The sequence below is a fragment of the Eumetopias jubatus genome, unplaced genomic scaffold (assembly GCF_037043125.1).
Source record: "Eumetopias jubatus isolate StellerSeaLion01/CBP00866 unplaced genomic scaffold, mEumJub1_p1.0 scaffold_17, whole genome shotgun sequence".
In the NCBI taxonomy this organism is placed as follows: domain Eukaryota; kingdom Metazoa; phylum Chordata; class Mammalia; order Carnivora; family Otariidae; genus Eumetopias; species Eumetopias jubatus.
Window position 1 is genome coordinate 82,420,450 of NW_028274823.1, and position 22,309 is coordinate 82,442,758.

Consider the following 22,309-nt stretch of genomic DNA (forward strand, 5'->3'; position numbering starts at 1 on the left):
AATGTGAAGACAACCAAGTGTGGTTGAGCCCTGGGCTCTTGAGTGTTAGTCAATTTGCTGTTCTGTTCACAGACTGTCTCACTTATACATGTCTTGTCTCTTCATGGGTTCATGTTTGTGTGTCAGTTGAGTTTTCCTGAGTGGTTTTGTTGGAAAATTGCATATATTATGCAATGGGTTTGACAGGAACAAACCGGCCACTGGCCACTGACATACTGGTTATAAATTATGTGGCACAGTCACTGTGACAGAGAATTATGTGATAGTTTTATGCGATATATGTTTTAAGTTACATATTATATAATTCTAAGACCTTTTAGGTTAATAATGGGTGGAATATAATGTCTATATCTTAGCACAGCAAAATGAAGGTGGAAGGAAACCAATAAGGAAATCTTATCGACTGTTAACACTGTGGCATGGGTAGCCTCGTCAGGTCTTTCTGGCCACTAGCCAGCTAAATGGTTTACTCCTTAGAGCAGCCACACGTTGTAGGTAAGTTTTCATTGAAGGAGAAGAGAGGCTTAAAAGTGGGGCCCTACTTAAGGAAGAGAATCAAGGAGGCTACTGTGTTGTGGAGGTTACTGTGTTGTTCCCCATAGGTACCTATGAAGCAGCTTTTTGACCTGCTAAAGAGCTGGGAGCTGGCAGGGATAGCAGGGGCGGTACTGAGATTTCTCAAGTCATGCACTTCTTAAAAAACTTGTCCTCAAGACTTATTGGAGAGGCTTCTTTCTGATGCAAGTTTTGGACAGTTTGCAAACAGATCCAGATGTTGAAGAAAAAGGCTGTGCGTAGAGCTACACGCGTGACTCACTTTTCCGTACTGCTTGCGCACGCACGAGACAAAGATGGCTCTCCACGAACGCTTGATGGATCGAGGTATTTCTTATCGATGGGACAAGGTGTTGTGAGGAAGCGTTTGTAGATTCTTCTGCATAAGACTATTATAAGCTTCTATTTTTATAAAGAAAAGAAGTAAAATGAAGCATTCCCTCAAGAATTCCCTTTCACGGCAGCTCGCCATTTTGTGAGTGCTTCAGTGGTTCTGAGATCACTGAAGTCTGCTAGACAAAGTTGTGCTTCCTTGTTGTCACTTGTTCCTAGTTTCATATATCTGCCCTACTTTTTAAGAGCAGGAGCCTGTATCAAACATGTTAGCTGGAATACACCGAGAGAGAGAATCGCGGTCATATTCAACTATCTCACACTGGTGTTGATGTAATTAGAAGAAACAGACCTGAGGATCCAAAGGAATGGGGTGGTCTTACACATAAGATTCTTTATCTTCAGTCCTGTCTTGAGGAAAGTGAGAGACCCAAATAGGTCTCTGCTTCTAGGCACTTCCATACCAAGAGACATTTTTAATGGAATGATTCTTTACTGCAAAGTCAGATCTCACATTGTAATAGATTTTGTGCTGCATTCATCTGCCCCTGTAATAGTGGTTTAAACACAGGATTGTATTCTAGTTATTTGGTCTAGATGTTTCAAGAGCTAGGATGATATCTTATTAATTGGTATATTCCCAAGCCCAGCAAAATTCCTTGCACATCACAGACCTTCACAAGTATTTCTAGAATAGATGAACAATCAAATGCAAAGCTCAGGTCATCACCTTTCCCTCTAAATAGGTTTCCTTTCCTGGCTTCTCTGTCTCCAGCCTCCCGTACTGAAAACCAATGACTCTTGCTCACTCCAACATCCAATCATTTCCTGGGTGTTTTGAATTCATACCCCCATAGCCCTGTGTGGAGCTTTATCTCCTACTTTCTATTCCTGCCCTTCCTCAAGCCCTATTTCTTCCTGTTTGGGTGACTGTAGTAGCTTTTCAAATAGTACCAATGACATGTCTCTTCCTACTCCATAAAATTGCAACTCTTAGTACATTCATTTCTCTAAATTGTATGTGATCATTACTCCATTACACAAAAAGCTTCAGTCTCACCTTGTCTAATAAGTTAACTATTAATATGCATATGTATACTCAAAGCTTGTATAGTTCCTAGGCAAATTTACTTCTGATTTTTCCCATACAACATTATAGTTAAATATAATATTTGGTATATATTTTAACATATTGAGTATATATTTAACCTTATAATATATCACATTGCTATAAAATTTCTAGCTGTTAAAATTGGGAACAATTTGAATATTTTTCCGCTGTGATTATTTCAATGTAATTATTTAGCACTTAATTTATGACTGACTGTCCCTTCTCAGCAATCATCATGTATCCTCAGGAATGTTTTCAAATTGAGAAACTAACCTACAAATTGTTCCCAAGGTAATAACAGTTTTATCATACTAAATGTAATCACCAATGAAGATGAAATCATGTTTTGCTTCACGGACATGTATTTAAATTTGCATTCAATTTTTGCTTTAACAGTTTTCTTTTTGTGTTTTGGAGTCAGTATGTTTTTTTCCTCCAGAGCCCGTACGTGTGTGTGGGCCCCGGATTGGCCCCTAAGCCCAGCCACCTGCTCGGGGAGGTGCTCCCTTGGCCCCTGGCTGTGTCCTTTGGCCAAAGATCCCTACTTCTCCCAAGGAGACCTGCTCTACACAATCCTTTCTCCATTAGGTTTCCAGTTACTTCTCCAGGCACCACCCCCACCCTGCCCCGCCGCCTGTCGCCTTGACTCTGGTAGCACTGTGAGCCTTGGTTCCTCCACTTGATTCCCCTTCCCTACACTCACCCTTCTGTACCTAGTCCCTTCGCCACCTGTCTGCTATTAGGACTAACTGTGCAAAGCCCGATGGGAGATGCAGCCCTACGTGTGTGATGTTCTAACCGAATCGGTCTACTTTCACTGTTCCTCAGTCACTTCCTGCTCTTTCCAAATTCCATGCCTCAGACTGTCTCTCTGTTTCCGTGGTTTTTTCCTTTGAGAATTCTGCCCAATTTTTAGGGCTTCTCATGCATACCATCTTCTCGTCTCCCTGAAGATTTTCTGATTCTGATTCGCTCCTCCCTCCTTTGGACTTTCTCACCTCACTTGCTCTCTATTTATCCATAAATTTAATGAAACTGAACTTATTTGGCTAAACTATGAAAGATGTTTGTGTACTCGTCTTATTCCTCCATAGGCTTCTAGCCTGTTGGCAAGTTTCTTTGTTTTTTTTGTGTCCCAGACATTGTTTAGCAAGGTAAGTGGTCTATAGAAGGGTTTTAATGTTTATTGCATTGATAACTAAATATGATCTTGGTTTCTATGTACAAGTCAGGAGAAAGGATTTGAAGAAGCACATTTTCCCCCAGACTCCACTCTTGGCAAGGGGAAGAGATCCAGAGCCTTCCAGAGTAGGAGAGCAAACTCTGAGGGCAGAAGAACAACAGAATTGACCAGTTTTCTGGTCCTCAGTCTCCAAAATACTGCACTAGCGAGGTGATAATCCCTTGAAGTAATGAGAGAAAACCGGGCCTGAGAAAAACACCTTGAAATAATGGACTCCAATCCCCCACTTTGTAAGGAAATTGACGGTCGGTGACTTGTTCAAATCACCCAAAATTAGAGAGAGAGCCAGATACGTGAGCGCATCTCCACTGTGTTTCTGTCACTTCTCTTCTGTTCATCTTCATGGACCCAGGCAGTCTTGTCAGAGGTGGAGAAAGCCTGAGTGATACAGACTCGCGTGATCATTCTTCTGAATAAAATTTCCACACCACACTTGGGTGAAACCTGTTTGTGTGTGTGTGTGTGTGTGTGTGTGTGTGTGTGTGTGTGTGTGTGTGTACTGTCCTACCTTACCTTCCCATTTAAAGCTTTCATAGCCTCCACTGCATCTTCTCGATTACTGAAGTGCACAAAAGCATAGTCTCGAATCTTCTTTACCCTCTCTACAGCACCTGGAAACAGAAAGTAGCCCCATTAGCAAACCTGAGAAAGCCCTGAGAATGATTTTATTTATTTGTTTTTTGTTTTGTTTTGTTTTGTTTTTTTTTTGGAGACTCATTACTCAGGTAAAGATCTCATTGAGAATAGTCGCTATGTCCAGGTTTACAATTCTACACGTTCAACAGAAGCTTTTGTTTGTATTTTTTTTTTATATCCCCTCTTTTCTGCCTTATTGCCAGTTATGGGTTTGTGTTTTCCACTTCCTAGATTATTAGATCTTTAAGGATAGAAGCAGTATCTTATTTTGTCTGGCATACAATGTAAAAGATAGTAGCTTATATTCGGTGAAATATTCATTGAATTGATTTGAACTTAACTATTGGTCATCCTATAAATCTATACTTAGGTGATTGCCTTTTACAATTTTATGGCTTTTCCCCTAGAAAAATGTTTTATTTCTTGATTTATGGAATACAACTTTAGAGGTAGGAGAGACTTCAGCAATGATTTACTTTAAGTTTTTTAAAAAATTCATTTGACCTTCATGTATGCATTTTTAACTTAAAGATTAGGAATCTAGGGTTCTGACAAGGGAAGTGAGATTCATAAGAGTTGACACAGCTAGGAACTGGAATGCAGATCTCCTAACTGCTTATCTGATATTCTTTTGATTTAAAAAAAAAAGTTTCTGAAAGAACATCAGAAAACCAAGATAGTTCCTTACCACGCTGTTCATAATATCTAAATGTTGGAAACAATGTACATATCCACTAATTCTACCATGAGGAATGTCTTTTAAAGAAGCACTCCTATATGCAAAAGCATCATGCGTAAGAACATTAACTCTACCACTGTTGAAGTAGCAAAAGCGAAACCACTTAAAGTCCATTCTCATGAGACTGATCAGGCCTAGTACATTCGTATGAAATAAAATGAGTCTTTAAAGAGAACAAATAGACCTATGTAGACTCACGTGGAAAGACTGAAGACCTATTGTTAAATTTAAAAGTTTGTAAAATAATAAGTATAATACTGTAACATTTATGTTTTTAAAATCCCAACCCATATATATGCACACCTAAGTAGGAATACACACAGAAAGAGAACTGGAAAAATAGAGACCAAACTGTTAAAATAGAGGTTACTTTAGGAACGGGGAGAAAAATTGGAGAGAATAAAGGGAGATTTCATATTTTAATTTATACGCTTCGGTATTCTGCAAACATTTGCAATGCTGATTGGTATTATTTGTGTGATAAAAAAATAACAGATCAACCTAACCCATTTTCATGTTGAGGAGCTGCTGCCTATGTTGGTGGTAACTTATATATATATAGAAAGTTTTACCAAAATGGTTGAACTTAACACTTTATTATTAAAATGTTGCTAGAAAATATTGTTGATGACTCAACCTTAAAAAGTTATTCCTGGAGGGAAGGTGAAATGGACACTTGTGCAACTTGTTAGCAGTTAACAGTTTAACGTGCCAATTGTGCTCCTTCAGTAACACTGACTCGGGTGTATCTCCAGAGACTGGGTTTCCTCTCTTATCCTAATCACCAGACAGAACCTATGATGGGACCCTTCCCCAGGGAGGGCCAGAAGAGCAGATAAGGGTTCTCCTTTGTCCTCTCGCTATCAGGCTTCAGTTATCTATCCTCTTAGATTCAAGGTTACAAAGGCAATCACATGGTTCAACGGCTCTAAGTTGTCTTTTGGAATAATGGTAGGGCTGTAACGTAGGGCTCATTTAAAACCATTGTGGCACCCCTCTCGTCCCTCAGCATTCAACCCTTGACTTCTTATGGCAGTGGCTGTCCAGAGCACAATTGTCTGGCGAGGCTTAGGAAATACATAAACGTATTTGAGACCACAAAGCGTGGGACACGGAATTAACTGACCTTCCCGTGCCGTCTCTTTAGTCCTTCAGTGTCAGATAGTGTAACTATCAAAACACAACCTTATGGCTTGTCCTGGTCATTGAGAAGTGAAAGGGTGGTGGTGGGGGGCGGCAATGAGGGTCTCTATCTTTCCAGGCTTGGCTCCATTCATTCTTCAGTGCTGCCCTTCATCGAGGCTCCTCTCGACCGTTAGCCCCCTGAGAACAGGATCTGTTTCAGGGGCATCCTGGTATTAGCATCACCCAGGTCCTGCCTAGTACTGTGTGCACAGAGGCTGCTCTACAAATATACATGGAACGAGCAAATATTACCAGTCAATTCACACTCTAGCTTCTAGCATTCTCATTCATTAGGTGGCATTTCGGAAGCTGATGGATCTAAATGCCCCCAAATTTTGCTCGCAGATAATGAAACCGGCTTGCATTTTTAAACAACACTCTTCAGCTGCATCTGACTTTGGAAATCTTAATGAAACCGGCTTGCATTTTTAAACAACACTCTTCAGTGTTGTTTAAACCTGACTTTGGAAATCTTAATGTATGAAGATTTAATGTATGAAACAAGTTAGAAAGTGAGAGTTTGGTTTTCTCCACAATCGTATTCACTACATGGCTTATGATAATATGCCCCTTCTTGAGTCTATAGGAGTTTGTTTACCGATGGTTGGTTGAGTAGAAGAGGGTAGAAGCAATAAAATATCAGTGGTCGTCATTAGCAATGATGCAAAAGACTCTGAAGTCATAATACAGGGAATTGGAAAAATACGACTGTGTTCATGGTCAACTTGTCAGCAGGGCATCAATTACCAGAAGGGAAACACACCTTTTATCTGAAGGGAAGATGATCAAAGGGCCACAGTTCTCCAAGTGCGGTCCTCAGACCAGCAGCATCAGCTTCTTCCGGGAACTTAGGAGAAATGCCGGCGCCCGGACCCACCCCAGACCCGCTGATTCAGAAACGCCCCGGGGGAGGGGCCCACAATCTGTTTTATGCCCTCTTGGTGATTCGGATGTGAAACTGTTTTAGGAAAATCAGATTTTGTAGAATAACTATAGTTGGAATTTCAGCAGATAGCCTTAGGCTACACTGGGGATGAACCTGTTTTCAGCCCCAGTTTCTGTTCTGATTGTCACTTATTTCTCTGAATGGCAGTAGAGTATTTTTAGGTTAATCAGGGTTAAAATAATAGGGTCAAATATTTGCCGGGAATATTCGGGCTCCTCTGAGGGATCCAAACTTTCAATAGGGGTTTTAAAGGGGTATTTTCCTGTTTCTCTCTGAAAATTTTCCTAGATAAGTATAAACACACCCTTTCCACTGGAAAATAAACTGGTTAGCTCTGATTTTTTTCTTCCCAATACAGCAGGTGTCTGCTAGTTCTCCACCCTCTATAGTTCATATTCTTTGGTGGAGTGCCGAGAAGGTGCCACACATCAGTATAGAGCCCTGAGTTGTGCCACCAGAGGGAGAGAGGAGAGAGGGAGAGAGCCCGCATTTATTATTTTCATTATAACCAGGAGGACACAAGCACATGTCTCTCTTTAACACGATAAGCTGATGACCAGTGACCAGGAAAGGAAGCAGTCTTGGAGGTCTCATTCCAGACTTTTCCAAAAAGCGAAAACAAAGCAAAACAAAACAGTAATGTTTTAATTAGATAAAAGGAAGAAATATATTGTGCAACTGTCATCATCGTGCATTTCTAGAACCTCTTCGTGAACCCAAACTGAAACCCTGTATCTATGAAATAATCCTTTCTGAGTTCTTTCTCCCCTGTCCCTGGGCAGCTACCGTTCTGCGGCCCGTCTCTAGGACCGTGCCTACTTCAGGAACCTCAGATAACTGGCGCCATACAGCGTGTGTCCAAGGTGCAGCCATGTCGTATGTTTCAAAACTTCCCTGCAGTTTAGGTGTGAGTGCTGGTCCACTGCACGCACATTCCACGTTTTACTGCTCCAACCCCTCCTGGGTGGTTTTCACATTTTGGGTGGTACAGATAATGCCGCTGTGAGCACGGTATGCAAGTGTCTGTTCGAGCCCCTGCTTTTATTCATTTTGTGTGTATGCCCTGAAGTGGAATTGTCGGATTATATGGTGATTATCTGTTCCTTAGGACCCAACGTGTGGTTCTCCCAGTGATGGCATTATTTTGTGTTTCCATCTACAGGGCACGTGGTTCTCATTCCTCCAGCTTCTCCCAACATCTGTGTCATCTTCTTTGATGATCACTACTACTACTGTTGCTATCTTGGCAGGTGGAAAACGCTTTGGGGTTGCATTTCTGGGGTGAATAGCGAGTGACGGTGAACATCTTTTAATGTGCGTGTTGACCATGTGTCTATGACAATTGCACGATATTGTCCATTGGACAAATATACATTTGAAGTTTTACTTGACTTAATTTTTGGTCGATGTATTGTTTGCAGATGTTTTCTCTCATTCTGTGGGTTGCTTTTTCAGGGATGAAAGTGTCCTCTGATGCAGTTTTTATTTTTTCTTTGTTTCCTGTACTTTTAATACCATCGGAGAGTGTATTGCCAAATCCAATGTCATGAAGCTTTACCCTATATATTCCTCTAGGGTTTTTTTTTTTTTAATAATATTAGCTTTTTTTGTTAGTCTTTGATCCATTTTGAGTCAACTTTGCCTATTATATAAATTCAGACCAACTTTATGATTTGCATGTGGACATGCCATTCTCTCAATACAGTTTACTGAAAAGACTGAATAAAAGGAAGTATCAAATAAAAATAAGAAGGTAGGAAGTCAACACATAGTGGGAGGCAGCCCAATAACATCTAAACATGCACATATCATTCCTCTGCCCACAAAGGCATCAACTTTCAGATCTCAGCTCACAGGTCACTTCTCCTAAACATGAGTCTTTTCTGTGCCCCAAGGATAGGCTGTCATGGCTGTTATTCTTCGGGAGCACCTTTTTTTGGGGGGGGGACAAAGGGAGAGGGTGAGAGCGAATCCCAAGCAGACTCCCTGCTGAACATGGAGCCTGATTTGGGGCTCAATCTCCCGACCCTGAGATCATGACCTGAGCCAAAATCAAGAGTCGAACACTTAACTGGCTGAGCCACCCGGGGTGGGGGGGAGGCTCTTCTGGAACATCTTAAACTCCTTCCACACACACAGCACACCTGTTCACTCCTCCCACAGTGCCTGGCACATAGGAGCTACTAAAGTAATGATAGTTGAATGAAGGAGTGAGTGAGCGGAATGAGGATGGGGCATGGAGGTCACAGAGTGGTGAAGAACGTGGTCTTAGCCAGACCTGGATTCAAATCTGGGATTTGCCACTTGCTAGTTGTATGACCCTGAGCAAGCAATGTAACTGCTCTGGGTTCTGGTTTTCTCACCTTTATAATAACGGAAGTGACACAGTAACCTGCATCCTAGGATCGTGGTGCTCAGTAGGTGACTCATGCTGTGAAAGTGAAAAGATGCTACCACAGTGATAAACTTAGGTCAGAGTGTATTCCAGAACATGCTAATTCCACAAGATGGCTGGTCAAAAAATGAGACCCATGGTCCAAAAATTTGGGAGAGGAGCCATCCTACATTTCCTTTTGGAGACTTTCAAAGCATATTAGAAGGTTAAGGACTCTGATAAGTCCTGCAATAAAACAGAATCTGTTTAATTGTCCTGAATCTGGTGTTTATGGATTTATTTGACCATGGACCCCTTTTATCAGTAGCATCTACTAACAGTCCACAGAATTAATGTTCTGCAGAACTGGCTTTGGGAAATTCTCACTTGGACATTGTTTCCTGAAATGCTTTACCTGTCTCACTATTGTAGTTTCCTATAGGAGCAAAAAGGGATGAGGGCTGAAACTCATGGTATAAAACTGATACTGCAAAGTACTGACAAGATGAGCAGCAATAATTATCCCCCTCCACCTCCCTCTGTTCTTTTCCCTTCCTTTTTACCCAAATGAGTTTCCTAGAGTTAATTCTCACCTCCCTATTTATGTACCTGAAGTCATAATCATATTCCCTTCGACCAGTGGTTCTCAACTGGGGGCAAATTTGCCCTCCAGGGAAGTGTCTGGAGACATTTTTGGTTATTACGTCTTGGGAGTTGTTACTGGCATCTAGAGGGTAGAGGCATGGGATGCTGTTAAAATTCTTCTAATTTCCAGGACAGACCCCCCACGACCAAGAATTATCTGGCCTAAAAAGTTAAGAGCACTGAGGCTGAGAAACCCTGCTTTAGATATAGTTCTGGCCATGCATTCATCAACACAGTTAATATTTATCGAGCATCTACTATGACCCAGGCCCAGAGACGGGCTGAGGAGACAATAGAAGCCAAAAGACCTTTATGGGATTTATAGTCTAGTGAAGGAAATGTGCATTAATTAAGTAATCACATAGATAATTGTAGAGTTACAATGTCTGTAAATGTTTCAGGACCATGTGTCCCTTTTTCTCTAATCCCAGGGCTGCAATATGGTTTTTGTAGTCCACATGCAATTATAAGAATGCTAAATGAGAGCTATTCTGTTTAAAGTCATAGGAAGTCATCTCAAGCACAAGCGTTTTTAAAGTACACCTCAAAAACAATCTTCTCTAGTGTGTCTTACCTGGTTTAATATTGTTGAATTCTTTCTCAATCATCTCTTCCGAGGTAGACAGCATCAGGTTTCTCACGTACAGGATTTTCACCGAAGACATTGTGTCTTCGTCCACCTCCACTTCGGGCTCCGCCCAGTCTACTGCGATAGGATGTCCCCATAACTGAATCCTTCCTGTTCAGAAGGATCACAAGTATGATTAGTTACACAGAAATCAGGACAATATCATCTCGGTTCGCTGAGATGGCCTTTTAATTGCAACCAATACTTTTGAGCATATCTTGAGGGAGCCTGAAGACCGATAATATAAGAGATGATGACTGATTTTGAGAAAACTTCCAATTAAATGGAAGAACTGGCCAGAAGGGAGTTCTGTGTGACAGACAGCTTATTGTAATAATTGAGCATAAAGGGAACTAGGATGCGGTTTGAAATGGAACAGAAATGAGGCAGCAATGGGCAGGTTTGGGTCTTGGACCAGCTCTCGTCGGGGGGGGGGGTGGGCGGAGGGGAAGGTAGTCATTGAAAAGGAGGTGGCAGAAGGGGAGAAAGGAGAAAAAATGGATTTAGGGCTCTGACCTAGAGTCTGATTTCATGAAGCATTAAAAAGGTCATTAGGAAGTATGTCTGCTCTTGTTGGGATCTGCATGACCAGTTGCCACCACTGAGCTAAAAACTGGTGTGTGGGCAGAAGTGAGCAGGGCTCGGGGACCCCTAGTTTGTTCTCTGTATCCTACACTTGGTCAGGGCTCTCATCTGCTGTGTTCCCTCCTAGTTTCCTGACAGCACATGGACAACTTGGGAATCTGCAGAAAAATATTTTATTGCGTTCAAGAAGACAGAGCAGTGGAAGGGTCTGTGATGAGAAACTGAATTCTTTTTGAAGGGGTAGTCGTTACCCATGACTACATCTATTCTGGTATTTCTAAAGTTGCAATTTATTGAGCATCTTGCCCTATATACTGTGTTTTCCATTCGCTACCTCAGTTCCTGCTCGCAGTCACTCCGTGGGGAGAGAAGTAGGGTGGGGTGGTCAACTCAATTTCTAAACTTGATTAGAAATCTTGTGTGTTTTTATTGTTTTGGAAGAGCTTTAAGAAATATCCAACCTGAGTCTCACTCATTGGTGTGCTGGACCCAATTCCTTTCCACTTGCTATACTAGACTGTTACATTTTCAGAGTTTTATGAGCCAGTTGAGGCCATCTGGGTAGCTTGGAATCAGCCACAGTGGTACCATTCATTCCACGGGGATCTGCAACGTTACAAGTCAGGGCTTGGATTTTCCCCGGGAGTTGTCTATGAAAGATTGACCAGCTCATTACTGACCCCAGGACTCCCCTTCCTGAATTTGATAGGAGTGGTCCAGGCCTCAGGATTCTTGAAAGCACCTCAGTTAATTCAGCTAAAATTGAGAACCCTGTTCTAGCCCATTAGCCTTTGCCATCCTGGCCTGGGACCACAGGAAGCCGTCGGCTGGCCTGAAGGTCTGCAGAAGGCTGCAGTGGGCAGAACTGGAGGAGATATGGTTAGCAGTGATCACCCCAAATATTTCCATGGACATCAGGGCTGCTGAGGGATTTGGGAACATGGGCTTCGAAGCCAGTCAAGGTCAAACATCAGCTCATGATCCTGGCTAGGAAGCCATCTTTCTAAATATCAATTTCCTCATCTGTAAATTTGGGATAATAGAAGTATTACCTGGTGTTGTTGTGGAAATAAAGATGATGCACGTGAGGGACTTAGTCACTTTCTAGTGATGCATCTCCCCTTGACTGTTTTGGGGGTTTTTTTGGTCTCTTGTGTGTATAGTTTCTTTGGAGTACTCTTTGGGTGCAATAGATGTTGTTTTAAAAGGATTTCCTTGGGAAGAGAGCAATGCCCATTGTCCATGCTTCGTAAATGTTCCCATTTACTCCTCCATATGTTCTTACTGACCTCCCCAGCAGGTGACAGCCAGTATCCTGAGCTGATGGAGGTAGCTGTGGATCACAACGTTGGCCGCACAACAAAATCATCTGGAAAACTTAAAACACCAGGGCCCTGCTCCGCACCCCCGGGAAGCAGATTCAGCTGATCTGAGGTTAATTTGGTTTCTGGTATTGTTTAAAAACCTCAGGGTATTCAGATCTGCAGCCCACGACGGACAGCCACTGACTTAGATTGAGGGTTCTCAAACTTGGGTCTCAGTAGCGTAGCATCCTGGGAACTCATTACAAATGCAAATGAGCAGGCACCACACCAGACCCACTGAGTCAGGAACCCTGGGGGTGGGCCCCGCTCTCTGCACTTTCACGAGCCCTCCAGGTGATCTCCGCGCTGGTTGATGGTGGAACCACTGCAAGAACTTTCCTCGGAGCATCCTCACGATGCTCTGCTATAGCCTAGGGGTTGGACGCCAAGACTGTGTTGCACACACACACCTCTGCAAGGATACGGTGTCGGGAGAGAGCTGCCACTGTCTGCAGGGGAGACAGGTGGCTGGGGGAGCAACACGTCACATTAGACAACAGTTTTCCCTCTGTCTCCAAGTCTGGATCAGTTAAGAAGGAGGAGCTGTTTGTGGCTCTTGCTTATCATGTTTGCTAAAGATCGCCTTCTTTCCAACTAGGCTCTCCAGACGATTGCCAGTGACCTGAATCCTTTGTTGTTGTTGAATCGACAGTGAGGTAATAGGTAGGGTGTCCAAGTGGGTAGCAGACTTGGCTCACGAGGTACAACAGCAATGAATAGTGGGCTCTGGGCAGCTCATTCATGGTCTGTCTGCTGAGGACGCCCTCAGACTCACATGCAGCTGAAGAAACTCAGCTCAGCTGGGGCTTTGAATGCCATGGGTCAGCAGAGGAGGGGAGGGTGCAGGTCATTCTAGTGGGAGGTACAGCTTTCAGGATAAAGGAGACAACAATCAGTATGGCGTTGCCTAAAACACAGGGGAGTTGGTCCTGCTAGAAAGAAGGGTTTTGTTGGGAAATGGAAGTGTGTCTGGAAAGGACTGGAGCCTTGAACAATAGGCTCAGTTTTTTCTCGGTCTCCTCGGCAGCAAGCAGTGGGTGATTATTGTTGAACCAATGAGTGAGCAGCACCATTCAGCCCACCGACACGTAGAGAGATCAAATTCCTACGATTTGCCAGAATTGTCAAAAGAATGACATGAGATTTGGGGAATGCTAATCTGGTGAGGATGTTCAGGATGGAAGAGGCAGAGAGTGGGGTACATCCAAACGAGAGCAGAGCTGGGAGAGTAATCTGGAGTTTTTGAAAACAGCCTCTGTTTGGGAATATATGTTCTTAGACTCCAACGATGGTCTGAGATCAGGATGGATACAAGGGACTTTTCATGGAAGAACCGTTGAAGAGGAGGGTCGAAGAAGATACCAAAGATTAAGTTCAGGTCACCAAAGGGCTAAGCATGCCTCATGAGGAGTGTCAGGGGATTCTCTGCGCCTGTGTGGCACAGGATCCGACCATCGGGTGGTGACAGTAGTGAAAGGAAGCATCGATCTGAAAAATGCCCATCTCTCTAATGGATTTGGCAACTTTGGGGGCTATCTCCTATCTTTTCACTTCAGCTGCCTTCATGAAAATAAATATATTTTTTAATTTATTTATTTGATACAGAGAGAGAGCATGAGCAGGGGGAGAGGTCGAGGGAGGGGGAGAGGGAGAAGCACACTCCCTGCTGAGCCGGGAGCCTGACGTGGGACTCGATCCCAGGACCTAGAGATCATGACCTGAGCCGAAGGCAGACGCTTAACCATCTGAGCCACCTAGGCGCCCCTGCCTTCATGAAAATATTAATAAAAAATCCTCCCCGAGGCACCTGGGTGGCTCAGTTGGTTGAGCTTCCAACCGACTCTTGATTTCAGCTCAGGTCATGATCTCAGGGTCGTGAGATCGAGCCCCATGTTGGGCTCCATGCTCAGTGGGGAGTCTGCTTGGGATTCTCTCTCTCCCCCTGCCCCTCCCCCCAAATAAATAAATATTAAAAAATAAATCTTTCCCAAGATCAGAAGCCATCTTCCAATTTTGAAAACTTCTAGAGAGCCAACCCTCTTATTGTGTTTTCTTTTTTTTTTTTTTATGTTTTGAACTATAGTAGATACAGCTGTTACATTAGAGTCAGGCACAAGACAGTGATTGGACAACTATGCGTTATGCTGTGCTCACAGGTGTCGCTACCATCTGTCCCCATATGATGCTAGTACAATATCATCGACTATATCCCTACGCTGTACCTTTCATCCCCATGACTTACTCATTCATGGTTTGGTTTTAAGCTTGTGTACAGGGACAATATAAATGTAGGTGGTGGTGGTTTCGTCTTTAATTCTGGTGGCTCTCCATGGTGTTCAAGAGAAGAGTGGACTCCAATGTCTCTACTCTGTCATTCTTGAAATCCTCTTACCATTTTAATATTGATTCATCTTAATAACTTACTTTGTGTAAGTTTTAGTGAATATTTGAGAATGAGCAGAGGATTTTCAACAATTTCCCTAAAGTTGATCAGGGCCTTTAAATTCGGGAATTGACGGTTGTTGCCCAAATGGGACCCACCCTGTGGTGGTAGCCCCTAACAGGTGCCTTTCTGAGGAGGGCTATTATTTCTATTCTCCCCACATTAGAAAATATTAGACACTGGGGAGTCCTAATACGAGTTCATGTCACTTAGCTGTCACTGGGATAATGTGTCACTCCCAGGTTGATTCTACATCGTAATGGACAATCTACTCCATTCCTAGTAAGCCTGATGACAAACTCTGTATACGAAAACAGCAGATATATTCACTTTTGAGAAGATTCTTCACTGTAACGCTTCATCACGGGGTTAGCGCACGTACATTAGCCTCCGTGCATATGTTTCAGAACCTAGTCGGTGAAAATTTCAGGGAGCTGCATCTACTGCGACATAGATAAGAAGGGGAAGGGGTTTAAAGTACCACATAAGCAAAGCTCCAGAGCAAACACACAACACCCAGCTTCTGTCTCCTTTGCTAAGGTGTACAGCGGCCTGGGGCAGGCAGGCAGCAGAGTGTGTGTGTGTGGGGGTCTCCTCTTTGAGGAGGGGGTGCCAACCTGGCAGCAACTTCCTTCGGGCCATGGCAGCCGTCCGATGACTCTCGTACTCCACGAAGGCGAAGCCCCGGTTTCTGGTTTTATCTGCAGCGCTCGGGTAGACAATGACGTCGACAACTCCTTCGGTGACCTTTTTCATCTCTGCTAGGATTTCTTCTCTCTTCTTGGTCTTCGGGATTCCCCCCACAAACAATCGGCAGTTGTCCACACTGGCGCACACCCCTAAGAGACGCCCATTTCTGCAAAAAAAAAGGAAAAAAAAAAAGGCAGGCATTCTTTCTGCTCGGCAAGAATCCTTGTGTGATTGAGGCTTAAGATGGAAGTTGTAACATGTATGACCCTGGACCTGAGAGGGTCTGCGGATGTGGGCTGTTTGGTCTTTTCCTGTTGTTTCCTCACTGCCCAGGGTAATCCCTGACCCCGAGGCCTGTGCACCTTGCCCCCATTACTCACGTAGGCTACCTGGCCCCAGACGGTTGTGAGCTCCCTTTCCTTCCCGGCCAAATAGGGAAGCGATTCTGACATGACGGCCCTTAGAAGTTGTCCCTTATGCTGACCGGGCTTTCACATGTTCTCTTACTTGGCCTACCCGAGGAAGATGGGCAGAGCAGGCGCTGTTTCCATTTTATAGATGAAGAACTCGAGACCCTGAGAAATTGAATGACTTGCTTAAGATTTTGTAGATTTCCAGACTCTCCATTCATTCCTGATTCTGCTGCGCAGTGCTGCTGATGAGCAAGTTCATGTCTGCCTTCATTGGCAGAGTGCAGATTAAGCTTTTCTTGGGGACACTTGGGAAAATGTATCAAAAATCTTTTGTATATAATTTTGGGGGCAAATAGTGCTCCTTCTGGGAAAGTGTCTTTAAAAAAGAGATGAACCAACATTTTGGTATCAGGATATTCACTGCTAGTATTTAAGTAGTCCCCACATTGAATATAACCAAAATATCCCACCATCCAGGACCAGTTTTTTTATTTTTTTAAGATTTTATTTATTTATTTGACAGAGAGAGAGATAGCGGAGAGCAGGAACACAAGCAGGGGGAGTGGGAGAGGGAGAAGCAGGCTTCCCGCGGAGCAGGGAGCCCGATGCGGGGCTCGATCCCAGAACGCTGGGATCACGACCTGAGCCGAAGGCAGACGCGTAATGACTGAGCCACCCAGGTGCTGCCATCTAGGACCAGTTTAATGCATCTTGGCTGAGATGCATAATGAGTCTGGGGCTGGATCTTTCCTCCTTGTGCACTGTTGTATCTTTGTCACCCCGGGTTCTTGTGCACTAAATGCTAATAGTCACCCGTTAGGTCATCTAAAAATGCCTCTTCATCTTTCTAAATGTCCCCTGGGGTGGACACTACTGCTTCTGGCTGAGAATCATTGATAATCAAAAGCTGGGCATTTATACCATAGAATGCTCGATAGTCATTTCAACACGGTAATGCAGAAGAATATTTATTGGTTAAAAAACCAGCTCACCCTAGGCTACTGGCTTAAAAAACAAAGACTTCAAGATAAGTATACGAGAAGACCATTTTGATGAACACCATACCAAAAATCTAGGAAGATCCTAAAAAGTAAAAAGCCAACATAGTGATTATCTTGGGGCAATGGGATTATGGAGGAATGGTTTGAATTTTTATTGCCCCCCCCTTTTTTTGCCTTTTGTTGTGTGACTTTTGTAATAACACAAAGTTATTAAAGTTCTTAAAATGGGTAAAGTTCCTTTCACAGAAACTACCTGCATGTCGCGAAGAGAAGCGCTCAGCCCGGCGAGTGGGAGGTTGCTCTGATTTCTCGGAATTGGCGGTGTTCAGTGGGGCGGCAGGTGTGCTCACCAGGATCGGCCCCTGTCGTGCCTGCCCTCTGTGCTTTGCGGAAGAACTGGGGACCACCTAGCAGAGTTGTGGCAGGTCCGTTACAGTCTGGTGAGCGTTGCCCAAGGAATGTGCTTTTCCTTGCGGGTAGGGAAGGGTGGATAAAGTCATCTCTCAGGGGTTTTGTCTTTGTTGTTGTTGTTGGTTTGTTTGTTTTTTTCTTACTTAAAAAACCCCTCTAGTCCAAAATCTAATTTCTTTAGACATTTTATTGTTTTTGATGGAGGGCCAGTCAGGTGTCAGTTACCAGCAGGTGGAGCCTGGAGTCTCCGTGTCCTATTTTTAAATCTGTATGGTTAAGTCAGGCACTTTCCCAGAACTGCTTGGAGACGAAAAGCCATCTCTCACACGCTGAGGGCACAGCTTTAATGTCTCCAGAAGCCAGGCATTTAGACAAATCTCAGTGAATATTTGATGATGAGGAGGATGGTAGGACAATGATGGGTCTTTTCCGGATAAGAACCTTATCTATCCCCCGAGAAAGAGTGTCTAAAAGCAAATCGAAGATTATCTTCTCTGCAGGCAAGGTTCTGTGTTCTGGCAGGACTGATCTAGGATGGAGAGGAAGCAGGGGAGATTGGCTCTGGGCTATCTATTCTGCTACTATTTCATATTCTATTTATCCTACACCTTGATGTTTAGAGCACCTCTGTGCCTCACCTTTGTTTCTGGCGTCCAACCTGAACTTTGACTGGAATGTGGCCACCAGCCTGCTCTCTCCAGATGCTTTGTAATATTTCTCCTTCCCCTCCGCCCGCTCCTGCCCCCCCTCCTCCACTGTAATCCTCAGCAAACACAGACCACGTGAGCTTTGCCTGCATTATCTATTTATTTTTCATAATACCCCCATGAGGTAAGTATCTCTTTCTCTCTTTTATAGATGAAGACCCTGAAATTCACAGAGATGTGTCAGTGTTACATAGGAGTGACTGGAATGGATTGATTGTGCTCGCTTTTCACACCCTATTTGTTCTCAGAAAGCGTGGACAGGCCCCAGGTGTGTAACAAAGTGTTGAGTACAGACAGCAAACCGTGCTGATTCCCTGTGTGGCCAAGTCTCCATGCATCTCAAACTAAAAGCCATTTTGAGAATAACCCTCACTTTCCAGATGTCTAGGCTCCACGAAGGACCAAGGAATGGGGACTCCTCTGATCCCTGAAACCTTGTACCTGTCCTATTAAAAAGCTGTATTAAAGTAGAGCTTTCTGGAGCCCTTTCCAAAAACAGCTCAGTGTATGTCATCTCCTATGACAGATGCTGAGAAGGTGTGAGGAATTAGATGCTGACGGTCCCAGGATTTGTCCGAAGAAACCTGTTCTCTGGTCGCCTGGTTCCCACACCAGACAAGCCTCCACATACCAGAGTTCTTTCAGATTCATGGAGGCATGTGTGGGAGGGGAACTTCCTTTATACTGTCCTCCAAAACTCTGTTCCAGGATCCGACCTTGGGACTTAGTGCCTAGGCTACTACGGTTGCCCATCGAGTCCATCTTTTCGCGGCTAAGGGGTTTAAGAAAAATGACCTAGTAATTGAACAGAATTGAACAGAATTCTCAGGATAGTGCAGGACTTCTCTGGGGCCTGTAGGAAGTGAGAGACAATAAGTGGTAGGAAATCTCTCTGTATTCACATTAAGATGACATTAATTTTAAGATGCAGAAGGGACATATATGAAAATTACATCTTAGAATTGCTGAACGTGTTAGTATGTAAGAGTTCTATCATTTATTGACCTATTACCATGTTCCAAACACTGGGATAAGCATTTAAAAGTCTGTAAGCCTTTAAAAGTCTCATCCCACTTTAGGGGTGAGCACACTGAGGCTTGGGGAGGTGAAGCCACTTGCCGGCACTCAGGTGAAGCCTGTCTGACCCCAAAGCTGTGGCTTTTCAACTGCGTCACTGATCTTTCTTCCAGGTGCCCCACGGCTTCCTTTAAGAGATAATTTAGGACGGTTGCGTCTCTAGGTGAAGGTTTTAGAACTCAGGCAATTTCACGACGTTAGCCCTGTTTTAGTTGATTAAAAACCAGCTATTGATTGCACCAGGTCAATTACGCCCTGGAATCCTCCACCAGTCCCATGATTTGCAATATTGCCTATGTTTGGCTGGCTCTGAGGCCTCTCTCCTAGCTCCAATATCATACAGACAATCACCACTTCAACAGCTCCCCTGGGGCTGTCTAATGTGACTCTCACAGGTAAATTCCCCAAACTAAGCTCTCCGAGTTTCTGGCTATTCTCCAGGTCTTCCCATCTCAACGACCCTATCTCATCCACAGATACTGGGACCAACATCCTAGCTTTTGTCCCTGAATTCCAACATTGCTCTCACTCTAAATCCAATATTTAGCCAGTGTTGTGTGTTCAACCCCCAGAACGCCCCCGAGGTCCGACCGCTCTGGCCACCTGTACCACCAGTCCCTGTGCACCTGCCATCATCCCTCGTCTAGACCTAGGCTACTCTCCGCTGTAGCTTTCCCTCTGGCTTCCCTCTTTTCCTGCTACCCTCCATTCTTCACCCAACAGCCAGAGTTATGTTTTTAAAAGCATGAATCTAATGAAATATCTTCTCCTTTTTATTAGACTAAAAGGCAAATTTTGAATCATGGCGTATAAGCCTCTCAGAGGACATTGCCTTCAGCTCTCCTCTCTGTTCCTACTTCGTTGGCTTTGTTCTCTAACACCTCGAGCTTGTTCGCGTTTGGGGAACTTTGCACGTGCTGCTCTTACTCTCTGGAATAATCTTCCCCCAGATATGGCTGTCATGGCTGACTCTTTTCTTTCAAGTCTCAGGGAAAATTGTACTTTCCTGGAGAGTATTTTCTTAAACACACCAAGTTAGAGCAGCCACCTCCTTAGAGGTGGTTTGATTTTTTTCATACCTAAATTTTTTGTGTGTGTGGTTGACACACAGTGTGACATGACTTTCACAGTGATTTGACTTCTCTGTATATTACGCTCTACTCGCCATTGTACGACCGCTCTTAAAATACCATGGACTACATCCCCTCTGCTGTGCCTTTCATCCCCCTTACTGGCTCATTCCATAACTGGAGCCTATTTCTCCCACTCTCCTTCAGCCATTTTCCTCATCCTTCCCCCTCCCCCTCCTCCCTCTGGCAACCATCAGGTTGTTCCCTGTATTTATAGGTCGGGTTCTGCTTTTTGTTTGTTTTATTTGCTTTTTTAGAGTCCTCATATGGATTTTCATACTCTTAAAAATCTATATCCATTTGTTTACTATGAGGATGGGAAAAGGCATCTTGATATTTCCAATATTTTGAACAGTGCCCATCACCATATTCATGAGACAGTTGAATTAATGAGTTTTGTTTCTTTGAGCATTTCACAAAACTTAGTTTGACACCTTATATAGTGTTGACATTAAATACATATTTTATCAAATTGATTTGCACCAAAGAAACCTATTTTTTTTAATTTCTGATTTGCCTGTCTTTTGCATATACTATATTAGAGAAGTTTGATGGAAGAACAGATACAGGGTGCATTGTCTGCTTCACTTTTAATCAGAAGAAGTGGATCTTACCTAATTTCATAGTTGTTAAGTTGCTTGATTGCATCCTTGGCTTCCTGTCTATTTGAGAACGTTACAAATGCATACCCTCTATTGTTGCCATTAAAATCCATCATCATTCTCATTTCATAAATTTTACCAATCTACAAGTAAAAGAGAGAATCCACGTTTGTACATTTGTATTTCCAAATGAAAACACACACACACACACACACACACACACACTATTTTCTGAAGTCTTATCTCTGCCATATTTGGCATTTGCATCCCACGGGGAATGGTTTGCATTTTCTCATGCTGGGTTCAGATCTGTTATCTGACTCTTGGCCAAAGTCAAGTTAAATAAAGAAGACGTATACAAGTGCATTTCGGCTTGACTTAACAGAATATGTTTTCAACAGAGCAAGTGGCCTTTCATCACACAATTATCTGTGGATTTATCCATTGTCCTTGGGACCTGAGAACGCATTTGTCATCAGAAACACAATTTCACGATAGATTTGTCCTTGCCCTCTACTTTGGCCTCTCAAGTTTCCATAGTTTTATCTTTACTTGGTCATACTCTACCACCGACCCGGGACGCTCTCCACTTGGAACCTTGCTAACTGATTTCTTATCTGTCTTTCTCCCACCATGACCTCAAGATACCCAGGGAAGATGTGTTTCAGAGGATGATCTGGGGATTCCTGTTGTTGTTTTGATCTGTAGGCTGAAGGTAGATGTTTGTTCGACACAATCGGCCCAAGGTCAGGAGCTCTACAGTAGGAGGGTTCTCTATCCCTTTGACTATAACTCTTTTGCTTTGCCTATATACTGTTCCTTCCTGCTACCCCAAATGTTTTCCAGCAACGCAGACTCAGGAATTTATTCTTGCTGGCTGCTGTATGACCAGTGGCCCTAACAGATAGGACAGGCATGCAGGGAGAAGAGGTGTCATTAAATGTGTGCTTCCTGGTGGTTGGTTACCCCTTGGCTCAGCCTCCCCCACTCCACCCCGCGGTATTCAGTGGTGGACACCTATCTATCCAGGGCTCATTAGGAAAGAGTTCAAGCATGTTTCATCTGTTTCAGGTGCTTCCTGGGGCTCATTTTCAAGTTCAGTATATAAAATTCTTACAGAATTAAATCCTCATAATTTGTGCACATGCCAAGTGAGATTGTTTGTGTAAAATTAGGAGCAGTTCTGAATCAGAGGCTGAGTTATACACATACACACAATTGATTTTGGCATTTAGGGAAAGAAATAGCAAGACTCTAGTTTTTCTAAATTTTCCAGGAATGTGGTTATTGAAGCACCACTTGGTAAAATATTGAAAATTTTAATTTTCTGTTCTCCCTATAGCTTTAGGTTTAGTAACAATATAAGACTTGGAATTAAAACCAAGGAAATGTGTTCCTTAATTATATAATGACTTTGAGAAACCCCATTCTTAATCTTGTTGATGCATTAGGGCAGGCAGATCAAACCTGTAGAAGGAAATTTCATTCTGA

The 22,309-nt window shown here is 43.4% G+C and overlaps 1 protein-coding gene across 2 annotated transcripts in view; it reads right to left on the reverse strand.

Moving 5' to 3' along the window:
- A1CF (APOBEC1 complementation factor) overlaps positions 1-22,309 on the reverse strand; it is a 48,304-nt gene that overhangs the window by 9,822 nt on the left and 16,173 nt on the right. For both annotated transcript variants that reach the window (XM_088019792.1, XM_028104587.2), the window contains exons 3-6: positions 20,831-20,961; positions 15,405-15,643; positions 10,342-10,506; positions 3,756-3,853 (exon numbers count right to left, since the gene is read on the reverse strand). In XM_088019792.1, the coding sequence (XP_087875918.1) occupies positions 3,756-3,853; positions 10,342-10,506; positions 15,405-15,643; positions 20,831-20,961 (633 nt within the window). The remainder of the gene's footprint in view (positions 1-3,755; positions 3,854-10,341; positions 10,507-15,404; positions 15,644-20,830; positions 20,962-22,309) is intronic.